Genomic DNA, 24,452 nt, shown 5'->3' with positions numbered 1-24,452 from the left:
CAGTGTGCCTATACTTACTACCCCGGATCAGCGTGCCTACACTAACTACCCCTGCTTAGTGTGCCTACACTTACTACCCCTGATCAGTGTGCCTACAGTAACTACCCGATTGGTGTGTCTACCTTAACTACCCTGCTTTCAGCATTTTGTGTAGTGCATTCGTCATCCCTACCACTTTTCTCCCACAGAATTATTATGTTATCTTCTTTCACTGATTTCTCTCTGACATATTTGACCTTCACTTGGCCAAAGTACATCATTAATCAGCCCTTGATGATTAAAATTACTTGTCTACTTGTCAGCCATGTAATTAATTCATGTGTATTAATATGTTTATTATGCACCTACTGTGTGCCAGGCTCTGAGTCATGCTCTGGGATACAGCAGTGAACAAAGCAGAGAAGATTCCTTTTGACATTATAGTAATTCTAAATAAATAGACTAACAATTTAATGTAGTGATAGATAGATGCTATTATGTAAATAATGCAGGGAATATGGGAGAGAGAGATGGAAGGCTGCTTTAGCCTGGGTACTACAGAGGTCTCCCTGAGGAGATGTCACTGTAATGAGTCCCAGCCAATAGCCTGTATCAGCTGCCAGACATATGAGTGGACACGTGTTAACGTGATTCATCCCTAGCCTTTGAGTTGCCTCAGCACATGCCAAGTGGGGCAGAGGCAAGCTGTCCCCACCTAGACTGGCCTATTGAAGCCAATTTGGCCCAGAGTTTTCTTTGTGGGAGTATTCTTTCTTTTACATTAGGGATTCAATTTAATATATGTATATATATTTCTATACAGTGAAACCTGTGAGAGCTGGAACTTGATGGCGGTTTTTCTGGGTCTTGCGAGTTTTCCACCTTTGACAGGGTGTAGTCTTACCACTTTTCGGTCGCTCTGATTAAGAATCCTACCTCATAAACACCCAGAAATTGTTTCTTTTTGGTTTTATAGGACTGGAAAAGAAACTAAACCATTTTTTATGATTTGCGTGTTTATTCAAATTATGTAAAGATTTGTGTATATGCTTTTCAAACAAAGATATGGGTAAAATTCACTTTTTAAGGAAAACATCTAATGTCAGCTGTTTACTTTGTTTTGGTTTTTTGATAAAATTATTGAAACAAATTTCTAAGTCTGTAGCTTTATCAAAAAACTCTTGGTCAAGAGGACAATAAGCTGCTCTTTCAAAAACCAACCCCTCAAGCGTTTTCCCCCAAATGCAGAGAAAACTGAAATTTATAAGACAAAATTTAAAATTTACAGACCAAAAAAAGACAAAAAAATGTAAAGAATAAACGTGTTCAGAGAACAGTAGCGATGCAGAGTACGCACTCACACACAGTTTAACAGTGCAAAAGGAAATGGAGGACTGAGCCTACATATCTGACTCTTGTACTTCTCGGAACTATTTCTGGCTTTCACATCAGCATTTCCTCATATTCAGTTTGCAATAGCAGTGATTTTCTGATTCTGCTCACGTCTTGCAGGTTCCGGCTTTCAGAGAGTATTAGGCTGAAGTAATCATTTTAGTGGAAAATATTTGAGTTTTCCTTCTCTGACAGGTTTCCACATTACAGAGGTACTGGCTTTCCCACTCTTCAGCCTATGTCTTTTTTATTGTGGTAAAAATATACATAACAAAACATTGACCATTTCAACATTTTTTGTATGTACAATTTAGTAGCATTTATTACCTTCATCATACTGTACAACCATCACCACTAACCATTTCCAAATATTTCCATCACCCCTTACAAAAACTCAGTGCCTCCTGAACAATGATTCTCTCTTTCCCCCTCCCTCCCACCCTTGGTAACCACTAATAAAGTTTGGTATCTATACATCTGCCAGTTCTCGATATTTCATATCAATGGGATCAGACAATATTTGTCCTTTTGTGACTGACATAATGTTTTCAAGGTTCATCCATGTTGTAGCATTTATTAGGACTTCATTTCTTTTTATAGCTGAGTAATATTCTATTGTGTGGATATACCAGTACCACATTTTGTTTATTCATTTATCTGTTGATGGACATTTAGGTTGTTTCTACCTTTTGGCCGTAGTGAGTAGTTCTGCAACAAACATTGGTATACATGTATTTGTTTGTATTCCTGCTTTCAGTTGTCTTAGGCTTACCCCCATATACCTTTCCGTTTGCTGATTTTGCTTTGTATTCTTTTGCTGTAATAAATCATAGCCATACTGGGTCCTGTGAGTCCTAGAACCTGTGAGTGGTCTTGGAGACATGCACAGCCAGTGCCATTTGTTTATGTATTGTTTTTATCTGCTTTTGTGCTACAATGGCAGAGTTGAGTAGTTGGATTAGAGACCATTTGGTTCACAAAGCCTAAAATGTTTTCTGTTTGGTTCTTTACAAGAAAAGTTTGCCAACCCCTGTACAACTTCATTAGCCATGAGGGAAATGCATAATAAAATCACAATGATGTACTACCATACACTTATTATAATGGCTAAAATTAAAAGAACTGACCATTTCAAGTGTGGGAATTTGGAGGGATTGGAACTCTTGTTTACTGCTGATAGGAATGTAAAATGATACAATCGCTCTGGAGAACAGTTTGGCAGTTTCATAAAAAGTTAAATGTATGCCTACCATATGATCCAGCAATTCTTTCCTAGGCACTTACCCAAGAGGAAAGAGAGCAAACATCAATACAAAGACTTTTACTCAAATTTTCATAGTAGTTTTATTTGTAATAGCAAATAAGTAAAAACAATCCCGATGCCATTAATAACAGGTGAACAGATAAACTGTGGTATAACTACAGTGAAGTATGCTACTCAGCTATAAGAGAGAATCGTGGGAACTTTTGATACATGTAACGACATAGATCAATCTGAGACAAACTGCTGAAATAAGGCAGACAAAAAATACATACTGTCTGATTCCATTTATATGAAACTCTAGAAAATACAAACTGATGTATAGCGACAAAACAGATCAGTGTTTGCCTATGGAGGTGGGTTGAGGGGAGCGAGGCATTAGAAAAGGACTTGAGGGGACTCAGGAATGAAAATTACGTTCACTATTTTGATTGTTTCACAGATTCGTATATATGTGAAAACCTACCAAATTGTACATTTTAAATATGTGCAGTTTAATGTGTGTCCATTATACCTCAGGAAAGCTGTTAAATAAAATTAAGCTATTAAAATACTCATTTCCCTGAATTTCTTATACTAATTTTGCTTGCAGGTTCTTTGTTAAAATTTGGATCAAAATAAGATCAATATACTAGCTGGTTGATATTTTTCCTAAGTCTCTTTTAATCTATAGGTTGCCTGTCAATCATTTTTTTTTGTCTTGAAAATTATTTTTTAATTGGCAAAATTTGGTTATTTTATCAAGTTTTCCACAGTCTTCTTTTGCCAATTATATCCCTGCTGTGGTATTTAACTTGTTTTCTGGCCCCCTGTATTTCCCATATGTCGATAGTTAGGTCTGGACGCTTGATTTGATTTGGATTTGGTTTTTGTGGCGTGACTAATTCATAGCAAGGGTAGTGTTATTTCATCAGTTTGCATGTAGCATCTGGTTGTCTCTCTTTTTTTGATATGAGTAGCTATTGATGACCTAGACCCAGTAATTCATTAAGGTTTACAAAAATGATGAACTTCTTCCTTTTATTTGTGTGGAATATTACTTTAAAGAGAAACTTTCCTTTATTAACTATTTGGTTAGCTTAGCTACAGCTTGTATTGGTTAGGCAAAATAAATTCTTGATCTTTTCCCCTTTACTTTTCTGTTTTCAAAATAATTAGTTGGTTTTCTAGTATCCTTCAAAGGTGAGCAAATAATTTTTTGAACTCATGTGTATAGATATTTGATGTATTCAAATCAATTGCAGTTATTATTTTTATTGACACACAAAATCTCCCATCTTTGGCCAGGTGTGACATATTGTCTTTTTTTGATAGACCCAAGTAATTTTTGATAGCGTCCTTCCTTAATGGTATGACAAGATATTACAGGCTCATCTTGTAAATTTCCTGCCTCAGCAGTGGAATCAGCCATTACTCCAAGAAGTACCAGTTTTTCAGTGGGAAATTGTATTTAGAGACCACAATCGAGACATTAGATTGGCCGTTGTTATTAAACCTATTTACTGGATAGGACTAGGAAGTTTTTAATTTTTATTAGATAAGTTCTAAGTTCATCCTGATACTTACAATTCAGATTAACAACTCCCAATTTTTATTTACCCTTTTCTTTCTTATATCTGCATATTTTTACTTCCACTGTTAAATTCCAGACTCAATTACACCAGGACGATTGCTTGCTTGCCTTAGCCCACAACACACAGAAATAGTTTCATAATAATAATACCAACACTACCACCAACATTATGACTACTAAAAACAGCTTAAAATTTATTTTTCAAACCTTTGTGTCTAATCATATATCCATTTAGGGATGTATAGTAGGATTACTGTATTCTAAGTCACTTGGCCGAGTAAGTATGGTTGTGCTACAAACTGGATACACATTTGTGTTTGCTTCATATTTTTTCTGTTCTTTTAACAATTCACTTTTAAAATTTAACTTTGTTTCATAATTATGTAAAATACTAAAATAGTTACAAAATCAAATCTACAAAAATTATATACCAAAAAGACTCACCTCTACCCTGTATTCACCTTCCTGCTATAGTAACATATTTTTTAATTTTATGGTTTCTTTCCATTTTCAGAAATATAAACAAATTATATACACAGACATATGCATGTAAATTTGTATCCCCCAATTTCTGAGATAAATGATGTTATGCTGCATACATTTTCCAGCCTGTTCTTTTCACTTAATAATGTATCCTGCTGTTCCCTCTGTATATGTTCATTGATATGATTGATATATATGACATTAGTTTTTTTTTTTGTATACATATGTATATACTTGTTTGTATGTGTAAGTGAAGATGTGAATCTTTTGTAAAAATGTCTTACAGTTAATATTTGCAACATATAGTATATATAAAAATATATAAAAATTAAAAAAATAAAAAGGCAGGTTTCTCAACCTTGGCACTATTAGACATTTTGGGCCAGATCTTTATTTGTTGTGGGGGCTGCCTTGTGCCTTGTAGGATGTTTAGCAGCATCCCTAACCTCTACCTATTAGATACTACCAGCATCCTCCCAGTTATGTCAACTGAAAATGTCTCCAGACATTGCCAAGTATCTACCGGTGAGGCAAAATTGTTCCAGGTTGAGAACACTGCTATAAGGTACATAATCAGTTATTGTTTCTTTCCAAGTACGCTTCACTTTCTCCCCCATTTTTGATGGCTGTTCTCTACCTACGTTTTCAGAGCATAGTCATTGCATGCTACACATAGATAGCTAAGTACATACTGCATGTTGTTGCTGTTAGGTGCTGTCGAGTCAGTTCCAACTTATAGTGACCCCGTGTAGAACAGAACAAAGCACTGCCCGGTCCAGCACCATCCTCACAATCGTTATTATGCTTGAGCCCATTGTTGCAGTCATTGTGTCAATCCATCTTGTTGAGGGTCTTCCTCTTTTTCACTGATCCTCTACTTTACCAAGCATGATGTCCTTCTCCAGGGACCAGTCCCTCCTGATAACATGTCCAAAGTATGTGAGATGAAGTCTCGCCATTCTTGCTTCTAAGGAGTATTCTGGCTGTACTTTTTCCAAGACAGATTTGTTTGTTCTTCTGGCAATCCATGGTATATTCAGTATTCTTTGCCAGCATTGTAATTCAAAGGCATCAATTTTTCTTTGGTTTTTCTTATTCATTGTCCAGCTTTCACAAGCATACGAGGCACTTGAAAATACCGTGGCTTGGGTCAGGCGCACCTTAGTCCTCAAAGTGACGTCTTTGCTTTTTAACACTTTAAAGAGGTCTTTTGCAGTAGATTTGCCCAATGTAACATGTTGTTTGATTTCTTGACTGTTGCTTTTATGGGCAGTGATTGTGGATCCAAGTAAAATGAAATCCTTGACAACTTCACGCTTTTCTCCAGTTATGATGTTGCTTATTGGTCCAGTTGTGAGGATTTTTGTTTTCTTTATGTTGAAGTATGATCCATACTGAAGGCTGTTGTCTTTGATCTTCATCAGTAAGTTCTTTAAATCCTCTTCACTTATAGCAAACAAGGTTGTGTCATCTGTATATCACAAGTCGTTAATGAGTCTTCCTCCAACCCTGATGCCCCATTCTTCTTCATATAGTCTAGCTTCTCAGATTATTTGCTCAGCATACAGATTCAGTACGTATGGTGAAAGGATACAACCCTGATGCACACCTTTCCTGATTTTAAGTCACACAGTATCCCCTTGTTCTGTTTGAACAACTGCCTCTTGTTCTATGTACAGGTTCCTCACGAGCGCAATTAAGTGTTCTGGAATTCCCATTCTTCTCAATGTTATCCATAATCTGTTATGATCCACACAGTTGAATACCTTTCCATAGTCAATAAAACCCACGTAAACATCTTTCTGGTATTTTCTGTGTTAAACAAGATCCATCTGACATCAGCAATGATATCGCTTGTTCCACATACTCTTCTGAATCTGTCTTGAATTTCTGGATACTGCATGCCCACCATTAATTCTACATTAGATTATCTGTATAAAATTCTTAGCACAGTACTTGGCAAGTAGCAAAGACTCAATACTTGTAGTTATTATTATTATTGTACAGAAATATAACTTGGTTTGAGTGGAATTTGTTTTTCTAATCCAAGTTAATGAGCCTTGTCTTTTACCTGGAACATTTAGTGCATTTACATTTATTGTAATTACTGAGATATTTAGGTTAAATCTTTCACCCCTATTTTTTTGCTAACTGTCCAACCTTTTCTTTGTTTCTTTTCTGTGTTTTATTGTATTCTTTGAGTTGACTGTTTTTTAGTTCCTTTTTTCAAACTACTAGTTGAAATTTGTGCACTGTTTTACTGTTCTCCTATTTGTTACTGTAAAAATTACAACATGCATCCTAAAGTTATCAAAGTCCAATGTTAAGCAATAACTTTACCTTCCTCCCATATTACACCCTTATATACCATTTATCATCTGTTTTATTTCTGTATTTTAAATGCCATGGGACATTATTACTCTCTATTCAGCTGATATTTATTTGGAGCTGGCCAGTATTTATTGCTTTTCATTTCTTACTACATTTCTTTCCTACTGCCTGAAGAAATCCTTTAAAATATATTTTATTGCAGTTGTACTGGTGATGGATTCTGTCATTTTTTGCTTGTATGAAAATGTCTATATTACCACAGTTCTTGAAAGATATTTTCATGGGGCATAGAATTCTGCATTGAGAATTTCAGTCCACTCTTTTCTGACTTCCATTGTTGCTATTGAGAAGTCATATTTTTTCATAAATTTGAAGGATATCTGTTATTCTACATTGTGTTTTCAGTGTATGGGAGGGAAATAGTTATGTATTTAACTCCCAGTGTTGCTTTACTTTAATCCCAGTTATATCTAGTATTGATATGCTGTTAGCATCTTTACTTAATTTCAGTTAAGTTTTCTTGTTCATATTCATTAGGCTTCAGAGAAGGGTTTTGTAAATGTGCAGTTATCTTTCTATCATTTTTGCAGATCATTGTTTGGCCCCCTGTAGTCATTCTGTCTAAACCAACACTGCCTCTTCTCCCTTTTCTTAACTTGTGATTCTGGTCTCTATTTCTTTTTAGCAGTATTTTATAGCTGAGGTCTCCCCCATCTCTGTAGCATCAGCTAATATTTTCTTTTCTTCCATGAATGGTTCAAGAGGATTTTTGTCGAAAACCAAATGTAATTTATATATATCTAGAAACATTTAACATTAACATTTCTTTCTGCTCGCTCTCAAGCTTTTTTTTCTCACCTCAGATCAGCTATCATACTGGACTTAACAATGGTTAGAAACTAAAAGCCATTCTGGTGAATTACTTGCTTTAGTATATTATGTTAAAAACTAGGTTTTTGTTGCCTTTAATAGTATTGCCTTAGTTTAAAGTTAGATTAGCCAAAGATAATGCCACCATTTCATAGATCCTCAATCAGTTATGGCTATGGGAAGTGATTGATTACTTTTGGGTGGGTGGAAGGGTTGCACACTCCTTCCCACAGTAGCAGTGGTGGTGAATGGTGGGTGTTTGTAATGGACAATTAATGAGTGTATGGTCTCATGCTTCTGAGCTGTTTCTGTCATGACCTTACTTCCAGCAGCATTCATTGTTCATTTAAGGTGTAAAATGAATGGAAACTAGGTAGAAAAATCTTAGTCGGACAATAGGCTAGGGACAGACAGTGATGGTAGCTGCTGCTAGGATTGTGCCTTGGATAGGAAATCAGTCCAAGGAGAAGATAAATTTCCAACAGGGAATAGAGTCCAAAGGTAGTGAAGAATAAGACACATTTACAAATTTGTCTTATGTGAAAAAGATTAACGTGTCTTTCTATTCTCCAAAGCCAGTGCTAAAAGTCTACCAAGATCATAAACAGCCAGAATACATATACGAACAGAATCGATATCAGTTAATTGCTTCCGGAATTCTAAAACCTTTAGGAGTCATTGGAGAAAGAACTGTTGAATCTGAACCACTTGCTCAAGATGCTGTGAAAAAAATGCAGGTACAGTATTAAAATACTTAATTGAATCTTAATTTGTTTTATATAGCATTGTCAGTGTGCTTTTAACTCATGAAAATAGCAGTAAAATCTTTTTCTATCAGGTTGCATAATGGATTTGGGGAATAGAATATTTCTTAGTTCTTGCTGTGTAAGGAAAACTGGATTGTACAGGAAAATAATAAAGGAAACTTTCAACATCTGTTTAATGTCTTCTGACCTTTTCTTGCATGCTAAAAGGAGACTGAATAGTATTTTGAATGTTATTATAACTCATATGAAATTTTCATCATTATTACAAAAAGAAAAGTTAGTCATTGAAGGCCTTGGTGAAGGGTAATAAAATAGAGACTGAACCAACTAGAAAGACAACTTTTGTAGCTAGTGAGAATTGTAGAGTGAGGAAGTTGTCTTGTAAGAAATCATGGGAGACATCACCAGAGCTTAGGTTAATATGAATACCTATAGATAATTAAAGCAACAGAGGTGGTTGAAATGTGAAGGACACACCCACAATAAAGATACTGATAGAGCTGCTTTATTGAGAGGATCCTTTAATGTTCATTAAACATTTCAGTGCTAGTTGATATTGGGCTAGAGTGCTAGAAATGCAGAGTTGAAGACCAGGTCTGTCCTTCAAGTTTTGATAGTCTGGAGGTAGGCAGGTGGATGAGTGAACGCTCAAGCCCAGTGGGTTGTGATAAGAGCTTTCATTGGTCATTTAAGGTGCAGAATGATGGAGGACTGAATAGAGTGGAAACTTACACCCAGTGGCCAGGGGGTGGTCAGCAGAAGGAAAGCTACCCTAGGAAGTTGCGCTAAGGTCAGAGGAATAAGTGGAAAGTTAATGTGGCTGAGAAGGTGGGAGAATCAGGGCCTTGAGGAGAAGCCGGTAGAAGGGAGCTCACTGTGGGTTTGGGTGAGATCATCTTGGCAGGATGAAATCATATAATAAATTGTATGAAATTGTATAACCTCAGTTAATATGGTTTTTGAGAAGGGGAGAGAGAGAGAGCTACCTTAAATAGGGCCAGGAAAAATCTCATTGCCCCAAAATTAATTCCTTTGGTATAAAGTGGACTTAAGAGCTTGAATTTAAAAAAGAGATGAGACATTGCATGGGCATCTAAGATGGAAGGGAGTGCTGAGAAGGAATGTCTACTTTTGAGTTATGCTTCCTCCTTGTAGCTGTCAATGAAGAATCCAGTAAAGAGCTAGGGCTTAATGGGAAATGTGGGAGAAAGAGGATAATGCATAAAAAGGATATTTATTCTGAGGCTTATTTTTGGATATCAATTTCTTGGAATGAGTTTAGAATGGAAATGCAACAATGAGAATTTCTTGGGGGATAAGGAAGGAAGGAAAGCTGGAGGCTCCTGGTAATTAACAAAGATATTGACTTATCAAATTGGACTGGGCATCCATCAGAGAGGAGGACTACAGGTGTTCTACTCTTTATGAATTAATGCCTCCTTTAAGTGGTTAAGAGCTGCAGCTGTTAAAAGCTTGGCAGTTTGAATCCACCAGATGCTCCTTGGAAACACTATGGTGCAGTTCTGCTCTGTCCTAATGGGTCGCTATGAGTTGGGATCAACTTGACGGCAACGGGTTTGGTTTTTTTGGTTTTTTAAAGCCCCTCACCCAAAGAATCTGAATATATGTTACTGCATAAATTGACTCACATCTTCCTACTGAATAGCATAATTAGAAATAAATGCCCCGTTGAAACTGTGTAGCCCTATTATTGAAAAAATCTTTCGCTTAGAATGCAGTAAAACTTTTAAAACGCTATGTTAAAGAAAAGAATTTTTTTTTGTTAAAATATTAGTACTCTACTCTCATAAAGTATTAAAATTGAACATAGCCCTTGTTGAGACATTGGGCTAGGCAATGTGCATTTTTTCTAATTCTGGGTATTTTCAGGTATAGCTTATTCTTTCACATGAGAAAGCAGTGCCATTGCCGCCATCCCTAGCCAGTAAATGGAGAAGCACTTTTTTTTTTTTTTAATTCAGAGATGTTTTTCCTTCCATTTTTGTACCATTGGACACAGCTCTTGAGCTTTCCAGGCTTCTCCTCTCACACTTCAGCAGGGTGTATGCTTAATCAGAGACTGAGAATAATGATCCCTGTGAATACAAACTTTTTGGAGAAGTTGTCCTACAGAGTTTGTGATAATCAATCTCTTGCAGAAATGGCACCTTCTATCAGTTACACTAACAGGAAATAAAGAATTCGTTGATATATTTACCTTAGTTCTTCATCAAAGCATTCCACAGTAGGAATTCTTTTATCTTAAAGCCAGTTACCCCTGTACTGTCAGAAAGGCAAGGTGATGACCATTGGCGTTAGTGTCAAATTTCCTCAAACACAGTGATCCACCTCGGCCAGGGGAGGAAGGTATGTGAGTGATGTTGCCCTGGGTTTGTCAGGAAGGAACAAGGGAGTGTGTGTGAGTGGCATGGAGAGTGCAGATAATGGAATCTGGTGATGAGAGCAGAGCTAAGTGTGTGAGCATGGTGGGGAGGAGGACTGAGCCTTGAGGCCCCAACCTTGGTTCATTGGCCAGCAGCATCACACACCTGGAGCAGATTAGAAAGGCAGCATTTCAGGCTCCACCCTAGAAGGACTGAATCAGAATCTGCATTTTAACAAGATCCCCAGGAAGTTCATATGCATATTTAAATGTGAGAAGCCCCGTCTACAGAAGGGGCAATTATTAGTTAATAAAATGTATGCTTCTCTAAGGATGTGGCACAGTGATTCCCAGTGCTCCATATGACCACCCCTCACGTTCACAAAAAAAGTAAAGTTTATTAGGAGTTAGAATAATAGCTGTCCAAGATCTCATTCATTGGAAAATAGCAAGGTTGTCAGAACAGGTCAGAAGGTTGCAGGGAGAAGCCACAGGCAGGGTATGCAGAGCCACTGAGCAAAAAGAGCGCTGGGCTCCCATTAACTCCAGAGAGATGGTATTATTCAGAGGTAAGGAACTGTGAGTTCGAGGAGAGGATAAGACAGTGGTAGTGACTGCTGAGGCCATTTTTGTTTTTGTGCAGGGGGTGGGGGCAGAGGTGGGGGAAGGGGATGGGTACCTGGGGAGGGAGCACTGAGAGGGAATATCATTGCCTAACAATAGTTTGAAAATTTTCAGTTCCAAAATGCTTGCCTCTGAGCCCTAGATGTCATGCAGTATGATAATTAGTCCTTGAGGGTAATAGTGTGGCACTTTTTTATAGCATAGTTGTTGGCAAAAACTCATTTAAAAAAATCTTTTTTTTAATTTTAATTTTTTTTTTAAAATACAGCGGCCCTCTGTTGAAATGTTCACTCCCTCTCCGCCTAAACTGCCACGTACTGGTCTTGGAAAAAGAGGTCTCCACAGGACTAGTTCTTCAACTTACCCTCAGTACATTTTCCATGACCAGGAAGAGGTCATCAAAGCCAATATCCGTGATCCCTTGCAAATCATTAAAATAGTACGTGAAAATGAAAATCTTGGATTTCTTTATATGATCCCTGCAGTGGCAAGGTCTTCCATTGAATATGACACATATAACTTGAAGTGAGTTCTCTTTTATGAAGCAATTTATTTAACATTAAAAACTATAAATAAGATTGCAGATATCCATAATTGACTGAGCATTGATACGTGTGATCAAATATAATTATGGTTGTCATCAAATGGATTCCAATCACAACAATTTTATTTATTTTTTCCATTTATGGTTTCTTTGTCTATTTATGGACATAAATAATTTTTAAGTAGTAGTGCACTGTTATTTATGCTTGTCTGTCTTTAATCTGTTTTACAAACATGTTTTTGGTACTTTGTGATCACTGAGAAAAGCAAATGGAAATATATAAAAAATAGATAATGCACAATTTGTTTTACCTGACATTTCAGCTTTCGTTTGTAGAGTAGTGTCTTAGTTTCTTAGTGCTGCTGTAACAGAAATACCACAAGTGGGTTTTATAGAACAGAAATTGATTTTTTCACAGTTTTGGAGGCTAGAAGTCCAAATTTGGGGCACTGGCTAAGAGCTCAGCTGTTTGGCAGTTTGAATCCACCAGCCACTACTTGGAAACCCTATTGGGCAGTTCTACTCTGTCCTGTAGGGTTGCTATGAGTTGGAATCTACTTGACAGCAATGGGTTCGGTTTTTTGTTCAACTCTATGGGAAGGCTCTTTCCATTGTCATAAGGAGTGGGAGTAGTGGCGGGTGGGGGATCTCTTTCAGTTTCTTAGAGGTGGCATTCCTTGATTCCTTGATCTCCATGTGGCAGGTGTCTTCCACTTCATTTGTGCTTGCTTCTCTTCCTTCTCTCTGCTCTTTTTATATCTCAAAAGTGGGTAGGTTTAAGACACACCCTACACTGATAATGACCTCATTAACATAACAAAGAAAACCCTATTCCCAAATGGGATTACATCCATAGTTATAAGGGTATAAGGGTTAGGATTCCAACACATATTTTGGAGGACCAAATTCAATCCACAACACATAGAAATAAGAATTTTTTCAAAAGCTCATAACTTAGGATATTATTATTTATGAATGATACATACATACTTTCTGTCTATTGCTTAAGACACACATTTTTTGTTGAGATAATCAAAAGAGTCACAATTGTGAGTCTATGAATTGCTTTAAAGTTCAGCATAATAACTGATAGTATAGTATAACACCAAACTCATTGCCGTTGAGTTGATTCCGACTCATAGTTACCTACAGGGCAGAGTAAAACTGCCCCGTAGGGTTTCCGAAGCTATAATCTTTACGGAGGCTGATTGCCACATCTTTCTCCCACGGTTGGTGGGTTCAAACCACCTACCTTTTGGTTAGCAGCCAAGCACTTAACCACTGTGCTACCAGGGCTCCTGTGATAGTATAGTATAGTAGGATGTATCATAGGTCTTAAAGGTAATACAGGCTTTCCTCTTGCTGATTAGTTGGCAACAACAGCTGTTGCTGAAACAGTCTTGTTTCACCTTGATGATGATAAGAGTTTAGGTTTGCCACCAAATTCATTGAGCTACCTTCCCTATTCTCTGCTGCAAAAAAGATGAAAGGGCCTTCTAGGAATTCTCTTACTGTTCCTTACTCAGTTCTGTAGTTTTCATGGAGCCAGATAACACTCTGGACAGCTCTACTGCTCAGTTGGAAATGATCAAAAAGACAGGGCCTTCCCTACCTGTACTTTGGAGGATCATTAAAAACCTTGGGATTAAAGACAACTATTTTGATGCTACATAGTTGAAAGTAGCTAACTTGAAAGTTAAAAGTAGTAAATATTGAGTTAACAAAATAAGGACATGTTATACCAAACTCCTTTTTAAAAGTAATGTGATAATATAACTCTTAATGTCTTCACATCATTTTTAATCATGGTAAATACATTTAATATGCGGTTCTACAATGTGTATGTTTATAATGTTCCCTTGAAGAGAGAAAATGATTTCATTTAAGTTTATTCTCAAGAACCAATTTATTGATACGTGTGAGGCATTAATAATTTCATCAGGAATAAGCTTCAAGAAGTCTAAATATATTGAAATGTCAGCCTGGTAAATAGACAACTCCATGCTGCTGTCTTAGTTATCTAGTGCTGCTATAACAGAAATACCACAAGTGGATGAATTTAACAAACAGAAGTTTATTCTCTCACAGTCCAGTAGGCCAAAAGTCCAAATTCAGGGCATCAGCTCCAGGGGAACGGTTTCTCTGTCAGCTCTGGAGGAAGGTCCATGTCATCAATCTTCCCTTGGTCTGGGAGCTTCTCAGCACAGGAACCCTGGGTCCAAAGGAAGTGCTGTGCTCCCAGCTCTGCTTTCTTGGTAGTATGAGGTCCCCATGTCTCTCTGTTCACTTCTGTCTTTTATATCTCAAAAGAGATTGATTTAAGACACAACTTAATCTTGTAGATTGAGTCCTTCCTCATTAACATTTGTATTTTGTTAGTTTTTCATAATTTTTTTCTTAAATTAATGAAATTTATATTTCAATGCTTTCTGTTTTTCATACACTATTTTTTGTTAAAACATTTTTAATGCAAATCACCTAAATTTTTTTTTAATCCATTTTCTGATGCCACTAAGGTCTACAATTCCCTTAAATACTTCAAGGTTAAATAGATTTAATTTTGACAGATACTTGTCTTTCCACTATAATGGACAATTTTTTATTAAAACTGAAAAATCATTAGATCTGCAGGACAAACACAGTAGTCCAAAAAAAAAAAGAAAGAAAGAAAAAAAAAGTCCGGAACTACTTAGTCAGCAAAATTAGGATAATCTCAAACTGGGATTTATGAATCCCAATAATGTTCCATCCTCTTACCTAAATATCTTACTTGCATTGAAATGGTGGCAGTGTTACCAAATGAACTAGTGGTGCCCAGCAAGCTATATGAATCCCTACGAGGAGACATCCATCCTGCCCAGAAAAAGGCTTGAACTTTTTAAGCATGTACAAGAACAAAATATGAAACAAAATTATGTTTTGAGATTAGTATCAGGTCAAGAAGCTCAAAAAGCTGTGAGTTATATGGACACGTAATATCTAATGTCAGAATGACCCACTGTTGCAGAGTTGCAATTTTACCAGCCTGCGTAGAAGTTGTCCATTCTATTTGGAACCAGAACAGCAAAGGAAATCAATAATGCCATTAGTAGATCAACATGTTAGATAACAGAGATCACCATAATCCAGGACATTATGAATATTTCATTGCAAACGAAAAAAAAAAGTTTTTATTGCATATTGATGAATCTACAGACATTAGTAATGGCTAAGACCACGGCACTATTTAGAATCCCTGAAGTGCAGTATTTGGAAGAACTTTGATCTGAGGAGAAAAAAAAAAATCTACTGAGGATGAAATATTCAAGACAAATGAAATATTATGGAAATACTTATTAATAATGTACATTACATCTAGAGTTTATTCTGACAGCCCTGATATTCGAGTAGTACATTCACAGAGGAACTCCCATTTGCAAGTGTTAACCCTGCAGTGATGAATTCCAAATTAATGTCAAAATGGTGACTATAATAAAATCCAAGGTACCACACAGCTATCTGTTTTCAGTTTATACAAGAAATTGGAGCAGAACAGTAACTTTTGTTGTTTCATTCTGAAGTGCATGGTGATCCAAAGGAAGAATTTTGTCAATAATTGGAAAATACTTTGTGAATGATTCAACTTTGCAGATTTAGTGAAGAATAGTTCTTAGTTTCACAACTGGGTTACTTAATGGTCATTTGAGCACCCGAATGAACGTAGTAAACCATGGGCTGCCTAAAAATACATTAACACATACTGACAAAAATTAAAGATTCAAAGCAAAAATTCAACTTTGGAATTTTTTATTTGAACCTAAAGAAAGATTGTAAAAGTAAAAGGAAATCCTTGACAACTTCAATTTATTTCTCCGTTTATCAGGATGTTGCTTATTGGTCCAGTTGTGAGAATTTTTGTTTTCTTTATGTTGAGGTGTAATCCATGCTCAAGGCTATAATATTTGATCTTCATCAGTAAGTGCTTCAAGTCCTCTTACCTTTCAGCAAGCAAGGCTGTGTTATTTGTATATCACAGGTTGTTAATTATGCTTCCTCTAATGCTGATGCCCCGTTCTTCTTCATATAGTCCAGTTTCTTGGATTATTTGCTCAGCATACAGATTGAATGAATATGGTGAAAGGATACAACCCTGACTCACCTTTCCTGATTTTAAACCATGCAGTATCCTCTTGTTCTGTTCGAACAACTGCCTCTTGGTCTATGTACAAGTTCCCATGAGTACAATTAAGTGTTGTGGAATTCCCATTCAGTGCAATTGTCTTAGTCATCTAGTGCTGCTCTAACAGGAATATCACAAGTGGATGGCTTCAACAAAGAGAAATTTATTCTCTCACAGTCTAATAGGCTACAAGTCCAAATCCAGGGCATCAGCTCCAGGGGAATGCTTTCTCCGTCCATGTCATCAGTCTTCCTTTGGTCTGGGAGCTTCTCTGTGCAGGAACCTCAGGTCCAAAGGACGCGCTCTGCTCCCAACACTGTTTCTTGGTGGTACGAGGTTCCGCAATTCTCTGCTTGCTTCCCTTCCCTTTTATCTCTTGTAAGGTAAAAGGTGGTACAGGCCACACCCTAGGGAAACTCCGTTTACATTGGATCAGGGATGTGACCTGGGTTAGGGTGGTGTTACAATCCCACCCTAATCCTCTTTAACATAAAATTACAATCACAAAATGGAGGACAACCACACAATTCTGGGAATTGTGGCCCAGCCAAATTGATACACACATTTCTGGGGGGACGTAATTCAAACTATGACAGCAATGATACCCATAATTTGTTATGATCCACACAGCTGAATGCCATGGAAGCAGCAGTCAAGAAATCAAACAACATATTGCGTTGGGCAGATCTGCTGCAAAAGACCCCTTCAAAGTACTAAAAAGCCAAGATGTCACCTTGAGGACTAAGGTGCATCTGACCCAAGCCATGGTATTTTCAGTCACCTCATACGCATGCAAAAGCTGGACAATGAATAAGGAAGACCGAAGAAGAATTGATGCATTTGAATTATGGTGTTGGTGAAGAAGATTGAATGTACCACGGAGTGCCAGAAGAACGAACAAATCTGTTTGAGAAGAAGTACAGCCAGAATGCTCGTTAGAAGTGAGGATGGCGAGACTTCATCTCACATACTTTGGGCATATTCACAGGAGGGACCAATCCCTGGAGAAGGACATCATTCTTAGTAAAGTAGAAGGTCAACAAAAAAGAGGAAGATTCTCAATGAGATGAATTGACAGTGGCTACAGCAATGGGCTCAAACATAGCAACAATTGTCAGGATGGTGCAAGACCAGGCAGTGTTTTGTTCTGTTGTAAATAGGGTCACTATTAGTCAGAATCAACTCAATGGCACCTAACAACAACAACGATGAAAGATTATTAAATCAAGTAGAGTAACATCTGCCTGTGTTTGAGGGAAAGCTTCACCATTGTTTTTGAAATACTTGCCATGGAAATGTTTGATTGAATTTTAAATCAATTTGCATTACCATAAGAAATTTCAACACTGCATTTATCAAAGAAAAAAGGAAAAGCTGTTAGATTTAAAGAATGATGGCACCTTTGGTGTATAATTTCAAGAGAACAAGTTACCCAAATTCTGGTTAATGATAAAGGGAATTTTCATCCATCAGAGACAAAGCAATAAATCATGTTCCGCTATTTGCTGCCTTCTACTTCTACAAACAAAGTTTCTCAACAGTGATGACTACTAAGAATTTGAACAGATTATTCAGTCATTGATTAGACTTGTGGGTAGCTATTTCAAAAATGTTATAGTCAGCTGTGGTTGCTTCCAAGCTAGTTTTGGAGGTTTTATCAAATTCAACATTGAATATTTCCTTTGCTTAATAACATTGTGTTTTATTTTTCTTACTATAATATAAATAAAATGTAATCAATATTTTCACCAAGCTCTTCAAGTTTATCTCAGTATGTCTTATAAAATGTTATCATTGTATGAGTGTGCTAGAACATGTAAAGTTTGGGAAGCATTGCTCTAGAGGATTGTAGAGCCATTTCTCCTGCATGAAAATCTGACCTTCAGTTAAATCTGTAACTTTGTTCCCCTGGTAACCTGATAAGAATAAAATGTTGATTATTTCTATGCAATACTCCTGATAAAAATGATCCCTGATTGGTAAATTATATATGGATTGGCAAAAAACTAAGAATGAATTACAAATACCTGGTTGGGGAGCAGGGGCACAGCTTTGGTCTTCCCATAGTGCAGTAGCTCTTGTCCTGAGCATGATCCTTGCAGGAACCCTGAAATCCATGAGACAGAGTTATTGCAAGAGATACAGGCTCTTGTGGGGAATGAGCCTTTGAAACAAGGTATGGATCTCATCTCCCTTCTGGGGCCTATTTAAGGATTTCTTCTTCATGTTAATATAAAAGGAAACAATGTTGGCATTGACCAAATCCCTCTCTAGTAGACGTAGATTTTTTATTTCCATGTCTATGTCTTTAGTCCTCTTCTCACTATTATTTTGATTATATAAGTCCACACTTTGCTCTTTTTTTGTTTTTGGTTATTGAAATGTAAACTTGCTGACATTGCTGAGGAACTGTGTGTGCTATTATAAGGTCACATAGGATACCAAGTCTTCACAATGTCAGTGGGTGAGTACTGCAACACCATACTACTGACACGAACTTCTGCTGTGTGCCTAACATTGTTCTAAGTTATTTACATGTATTAACTCATTTAAACCTAACAACTCTATAAACTAGGTAGTATTGATAGCTCCATAAATGCCAAAGATGAAAAAATCAAAGAGTTTTATGAACTACTGCAGTCTGAAATTGATTGAACGTGCAATCAAGATACATTAATAATTACTGGTGATTGGAATATATGGCCTGGGTGATAAAAATGATGCTGGAGATCATATGATTGACTTCCAGAAGACCAACAACTGATTCATCAGAAATACTTTTTTTAAATCAACAACTATACCCGTGGACCTTGTCAGATGGATTACACAGGAATCAAATAGACTTTATCTGTGGAAAGAGATGACGGCAAAGCTCAATATCATCAGTTGATACAAAGCCAGGGGCCTGCTGTGGAACAGACCATCAATTGCTCATGTGCAAGTTCAAGTTGAAGCAGAAAAAAATCGAAGCAAGTCCACGAGAGCCAAAGTATGACCTTGAATACATCCAGCCTGAATTTAGAGACTATCTCAAGAATAGATTTGTCCCGGACAGAGCAGGAGAAAAATGTAGAACAGAATTCAAATTTATGTAAAAAGACCAGACTTAATGGTCTGACAGGGACTGGAGGAACCCCCGAAACTATGTCCCCTGGGTGGTCTATTAATCCAGAACTGAAACCATTCCTAAAGCCCACTCTTCACACAAAGATTAGACAGAACTATAAAACAAAAAATAATAAATGTGAGGAACGTGCTTCTTAGCTCAATCAGATATACAAGACCAAATGGGCAGCTCCTGTCCAAAAGCAGGATAAGGCAGGAAGGGACAGGACTGGGATGAATAGGTACAGGAACCCGGGGTGGAAAGGGGGAGGGTGCTGTCACATTGTGGGGACTGAAACCAATGTTACGAAACAATACGTGTATAAATTTTTGAATGAGAAATTAACTTGAGCTGTAAGCTTTCACCTAAAGCAAAAAAAAAAAGAAATAAAAATAAAAAGAATGAAGACTAACTCTATATATTGCTAAAAGTGATCTCCAGAGTAAAAGTGAGAAAAAAGCTAAAAAAAAAGAATAGATTTGACAACCTGAACACTAATAACTGAAGATCAGTAGATTTGTGGGAAGACATCAGGAGCATCATACATGAAGAAGGTGACAGGCCATTAAAAAACAGGGACAAAAGAAAAGACCAGAATGGATGTCTGAACAGAATTTGAAACTTACTCCTAAGGTGAACAAAAGCAATGATTAAGTAAAAGAGCTGGAAAGAAGATTTCAAAGGGTGGCTCAAGAAGACAAGGTAAAGTTATTATAATGAAGTATGCAAAGACCTGGAGTTAGACAACCAAGAGGGAAGAACACGATGGCATTTCTCAAGATGAAAGAACTGAAGAAAAAATTCAAGCCTCAAGTTGCAAAACCAAAGGATTCTGTGCGCAAGATTTTGAATGACACAGGGAGCATCGAAAGAAGATGGAAGAAATATACAGAGTCACTGTACCAAAAAGAATATTGAATATTCCGTGGACTGCCAGAAGAATGAACAAATCTGTCTTGGAAGAAATACAGTCAGAATGCTCCTTAGAAGTGAGGACGGCGAGACTTTGTCTCACATACTTTGGACATGTTAACAGGAGGGACCAGTCCCTGAAGAAGGACATCATGCTTGGTTAAGTAGCAGGTCATCAGAAAAAAGGAAGAATCTCAACAAGGTGAATTGACACAGTGTCTGCAACAATGGGCTCCAACGTTGTGAGGATGCAGAGGACCCAGCAGTGTTTGGTTCTGTTATACATAGGATTACTATGAGTTGAAACCAACTAGATGGTACCTAACAACAACAACAACCATACTGAAAAGAATTAGTTGACATTCAACCGTTTCAAGAGGTAGCATATGATCAAGAACCAGTGGTACCAAAGGAAGAATTTCAAGCTGCACTGAAGGCATTGGTGAAAAACAAAGCTCCAGGAATTGATGGAATACCAATCGAGATGTTTCAACAAACAGATGAAGTGCTGGAAGTGCCCACTCATCTATGTCAAGAAATTTGGAAGACAGCTACCTGGCCAACTGACTGGAAGAGATCCATATTTGTGCCCAGTCCAAAGAAAGGTGATCCAACAGAATGTGGAAATTATCACACAATATCACTATTATCACACACAAGTAAATTTTGCTGAAGATCATTCAAAAGCGGTTACAGCAGTACATCATCAGGGAACTGCCAGAAGCTCAAGCCTGATTCAGAAGAGGATGTGGAAGGAAGGATATCATTACTGATGTCAAACGGATCTTGGCTGAAAGCAGAGAATACACAGAAAGATGTTTGCCGTGTTTTTATCAACTACTCGAAGGCATTTGACTGTGTGGATCATAGCAAATTATGGATAACATTACAAAGAATGGGAATTTCAGAACACTTAATTGTGCTCAACTCTGACACTTGTGCCTTACCCAAGCCATGGTCTTTTCAGTTGCCTCATATGCATATGAAAGCTGGACAATGAAAAAGGAAGACAGAAAAAGAATTGATGTATTCAATTTGTGATGTTAATGAATAATATTGAATACACCATGGACTGCCAGAAGAATGAACAATTCAGTCTCAGAAGAAATACAACGTGAATCCTCCTTAGAAGAGAGGATGGCAAAACTTCATCTTGCTTACTTCAGCAAGGAAGACCAATGTCTAGAAAAAGGACATCATGTTTGGTAGAGGGTCAGAGAAAACTGGGGAAACCCTCAGTGAGATGGATTGACACAATAGCCACAACAATGGATTCAAACATACCAATGATCATGAAGATAGCACAGGACTGGGCAACATTTCTTTCTGTTTAAGGTTGCCATGAGTTGGAGCCAACTCCCACAACAGCTAACAACATGCCGTAATTTTTTTTCCTGCTTTTTCCTTTGTTTAAGTCATGCAGCCAATCCTCACCAGTTTATACAGACCATCTCATTCTGTAAAGCTCTAGTTAGTTTCCCATACTTTTAAAAAACTTTTATTGTGCTTTAGGTGAAAGTTTACAGAGCAAAGTAGTTTCTCATTTAAAAATTGATGCACAAATTGTTTCGTGACCTTGGTTGCAATCCCTGCAATGTGTCAGCTCTCTCCTCCTTTCCAAACCAGGTTCCCTGTTTCCATTGATCCAGTTTTCCTGTCCCTTCCTGCCTTCTTGCCTTTGCTTTTGGGAAGGTGTCATGGATTGAACTGTGTCCCCCCAAAAATATGTGTATCAATTTAGCTAGGCCGTGATTCCCAGGGTTGTGTGGTTGTCCTCCATTTTATGATTATAATTTACGTTAAAGAGGATTAGAATGGAATTGTAACACCACCCTTACTCAGGTCACATCCCTGATCCAATGTAAAGGGAGTTTCCCTGGGGTGTGGCCTGCACCACCTTTTATCTCTTGTAAGAGATGAAAGGGAAGCAAGCAGAGAGTTGGGGGACCTCATACCACCAAGAAAGAAGCACCGGGAGCAAAGTGCATCCTTTGGACCTGAGGTTCCTGTGCAGAGAAGCTCCTAGTCCGGGAGAAGACTGATGATGTCGAGGACCTTCCTCCAGAGCTGACAGAGAGAGAAAGCCTTCCCCTGGAGCTGATGCCCTGAATTTGGACTTCTAGCCTACTGGACTGTGAGAAAATAAATTTCTCTTTGTGAAAACCATCCACTTGTGGTATTCCTGTTAGAGTCGCACTAGATGACTAAGACAGAATTTGGTACCGAGAGAGTGGGGTGCTGCTCTAACAGATACCTAAAATGTAGAAGCAGCTTTGAAACTGTGAATGGATAGAGGAGCAGCAGTGGCAGAGGACCAGCAACAGCAGAGAACCTGCAGTGGCAAAGAAGCGGCAGCAGCAGAGAACCAACAACAGCAGAACCAGGACACCAGTGCGAGACGGCGCTAGAGCCAACCTATGGAGCGAGAGAGCTGAGTGCCTGTGCGCAGGAGGCTTCTTGGCAGAGTGGGGTGCCTCTGGGCACTTACCAGTGGAGCTACCAAGCTTTGGAACACTTACCCCAGCAGGGCAGATGCAGGCATGAGGCCTGAGGGCCGAGAGGCCATAGGAAGCAGAAGCTGGAGAGACAAGGAACACAAGAGCGGAGCTGCCTCAGTCTCAAAAGGTATGGCCATGACCTCAGGGGTTTCTAAGGGTGGAGCCATGGCCTCTGGTGTTTCTAAGGGTGGAGTTGCCACTCAAATGGATTCAGATGTCCCAGTAGGCCTGGAAGGCAGTGCTGAAGCCCAGGGCCGAGGGGCCTCCACTCAGAATCTAAAGAGTGTGGCCAATACCTAGAGTCTGGAGGGCAGGGCCATTGTGTAAGTTGTCTCAGAGAACAGAAGATTATTTCAAAGCCTTGAGAGCTAATGTAATGTGTTCTGCTGACTTGCTTGGTGCCGGTTATCCCTTCTTTCCCTCCAGTTTCTCCCATTTGTAATGGAAATGTCTAGCTTGTGCCTGTTCTGCCATTGTACCTTTGGAAGCAGATAACTTGCATTCTAGATTTCACAGATGAAGAGGAATTTTTGGATTTTGGGCTTGGAGTTAAGATTTTTGTAATGATATGATGAAATGAATCTGTTTTGCATGTTGCAAGGATGTGATTTTTTGGGAGCCAAAGGGTGGAATGTCATGGACTGAACTGTGTTCCCCCCAAAAATGTGTGTATCAAGTTGTCTAGGCCATGATTCCCAGGGTTGTGTGGTTGTCTTCCATTTTATGATTGTAATTTTACGTTAAAGAGGATTAGAATGGAATTGTAACACCACCCTTACTCAGGTCACATCCCTGATCCAGTGTAAAGGGAGTTTCCCTGGGGTGTGGCCTGCACCACCTTTTATCTGTTGTAAGAGATGAAAGGGAAGCAAGCGGAGAGTTGGGGGACCGCATACCACCAAGAAAGAAGCACCGGGAGCAAAGTTCGTCCTTTGGACCCGAGGTTCCTGTGCAGAGAAGCTCCTAGTCCGGGGGAAGACTTATGATGTCGAGGACCAGAGCTGACAGAGAGAGAAGGCCCTCCCCTGGAGCTGACGCCCTGAATTTGGACTTCTAGCCTACTAGACTGTGAGAAAATAAATTTCTCTTTGTGAAAGCCATATTTGTGGTATTTCTGTTAGAGCAGCGCTAGATGACTAAGACAGAAGGTGTTACCCGTTTGGTCTCGTATGCTTGATTGATCTAAGAAGCAGGTTCCTCACGTGCGTTATTGTTTGTTTTATAGGCCTGTCTAATCTTTGGCTGAAAGGTGAACTTCGGGAGTGGCTTCAATTCTGAGTTAGAAGGGTATCTGAGGCCATAGTCTCGGGGGTTCCTCCAGTCTCTGTCAGACCAGTAAGTCTGGTCTTTTTTGTGAATTTGAATTTTGTTCTACATTTGTGTCCCACTCTGTCCGGGACCCTCTATTGTGATCCCTGTCAGAGCAGTTGGTGGTGGTAGCCGGGCACCATATAGCTTTTGTGGACTCAGGCTGGTGGAGGCTGTGGTTCATGTGGTCCGTTAGTTCTTTGGACTAATATTTTCTTTGCGTCTTTGGTTTTCTTCATTCTCCGTTGTTCCAGATGGAATG

The 24,452-nt window shown here is 38.2% G+C and overlaps 1 protein-coding gene across 1 annotated transcript in view; it reads left to right on the top strand.

Moving 5' to 3' along the window:
- DNAH6 (dynein axonemal heavy chain 6) overlaps positions 1-24,452 on the top strand; it is a 349,864-nt gene that overhangs the window by 3,846 nt on the left and 321,566 nt on the right. The window contains exons 2-4 of the mRNA XM_004388248.1: positions 8,465-8,631; position 8,682; positions 11,932-12,188. Of these exons, the coding sequence (XP_004388305.1) occupies positions 8,465-8,631; position 8,682; positions 11,932-12,188 (425 nt within the window). The remainder of the gene's footprint in view (positions 1-8,464; positions 8,632-8,681; positions 8,683-11,931; positions 12,189-24,452) is intronic.

The sequence above is a fragment of the Trichechus manatus genome, unplaced genomic scaffold (assembly GCF_000243295.1).
Source record: "Trichechus manatus latirostris isolate Lorelei unplaced genomic scaffold, TriManLat1.0 scaffold00208, whole genome shotgun sequence".
Lineage (NCBI taxonomy): Eukaryota > Metazoa > Chordata > Mammalia > Sirenia > Trichechidae > Trichechus > Trichechus manatus.
The sequence above is the reverse complement of the archived record's forward strand: the minus strand, read 5'-3'. Positions and strand labels throughout refer to the sequence as shown.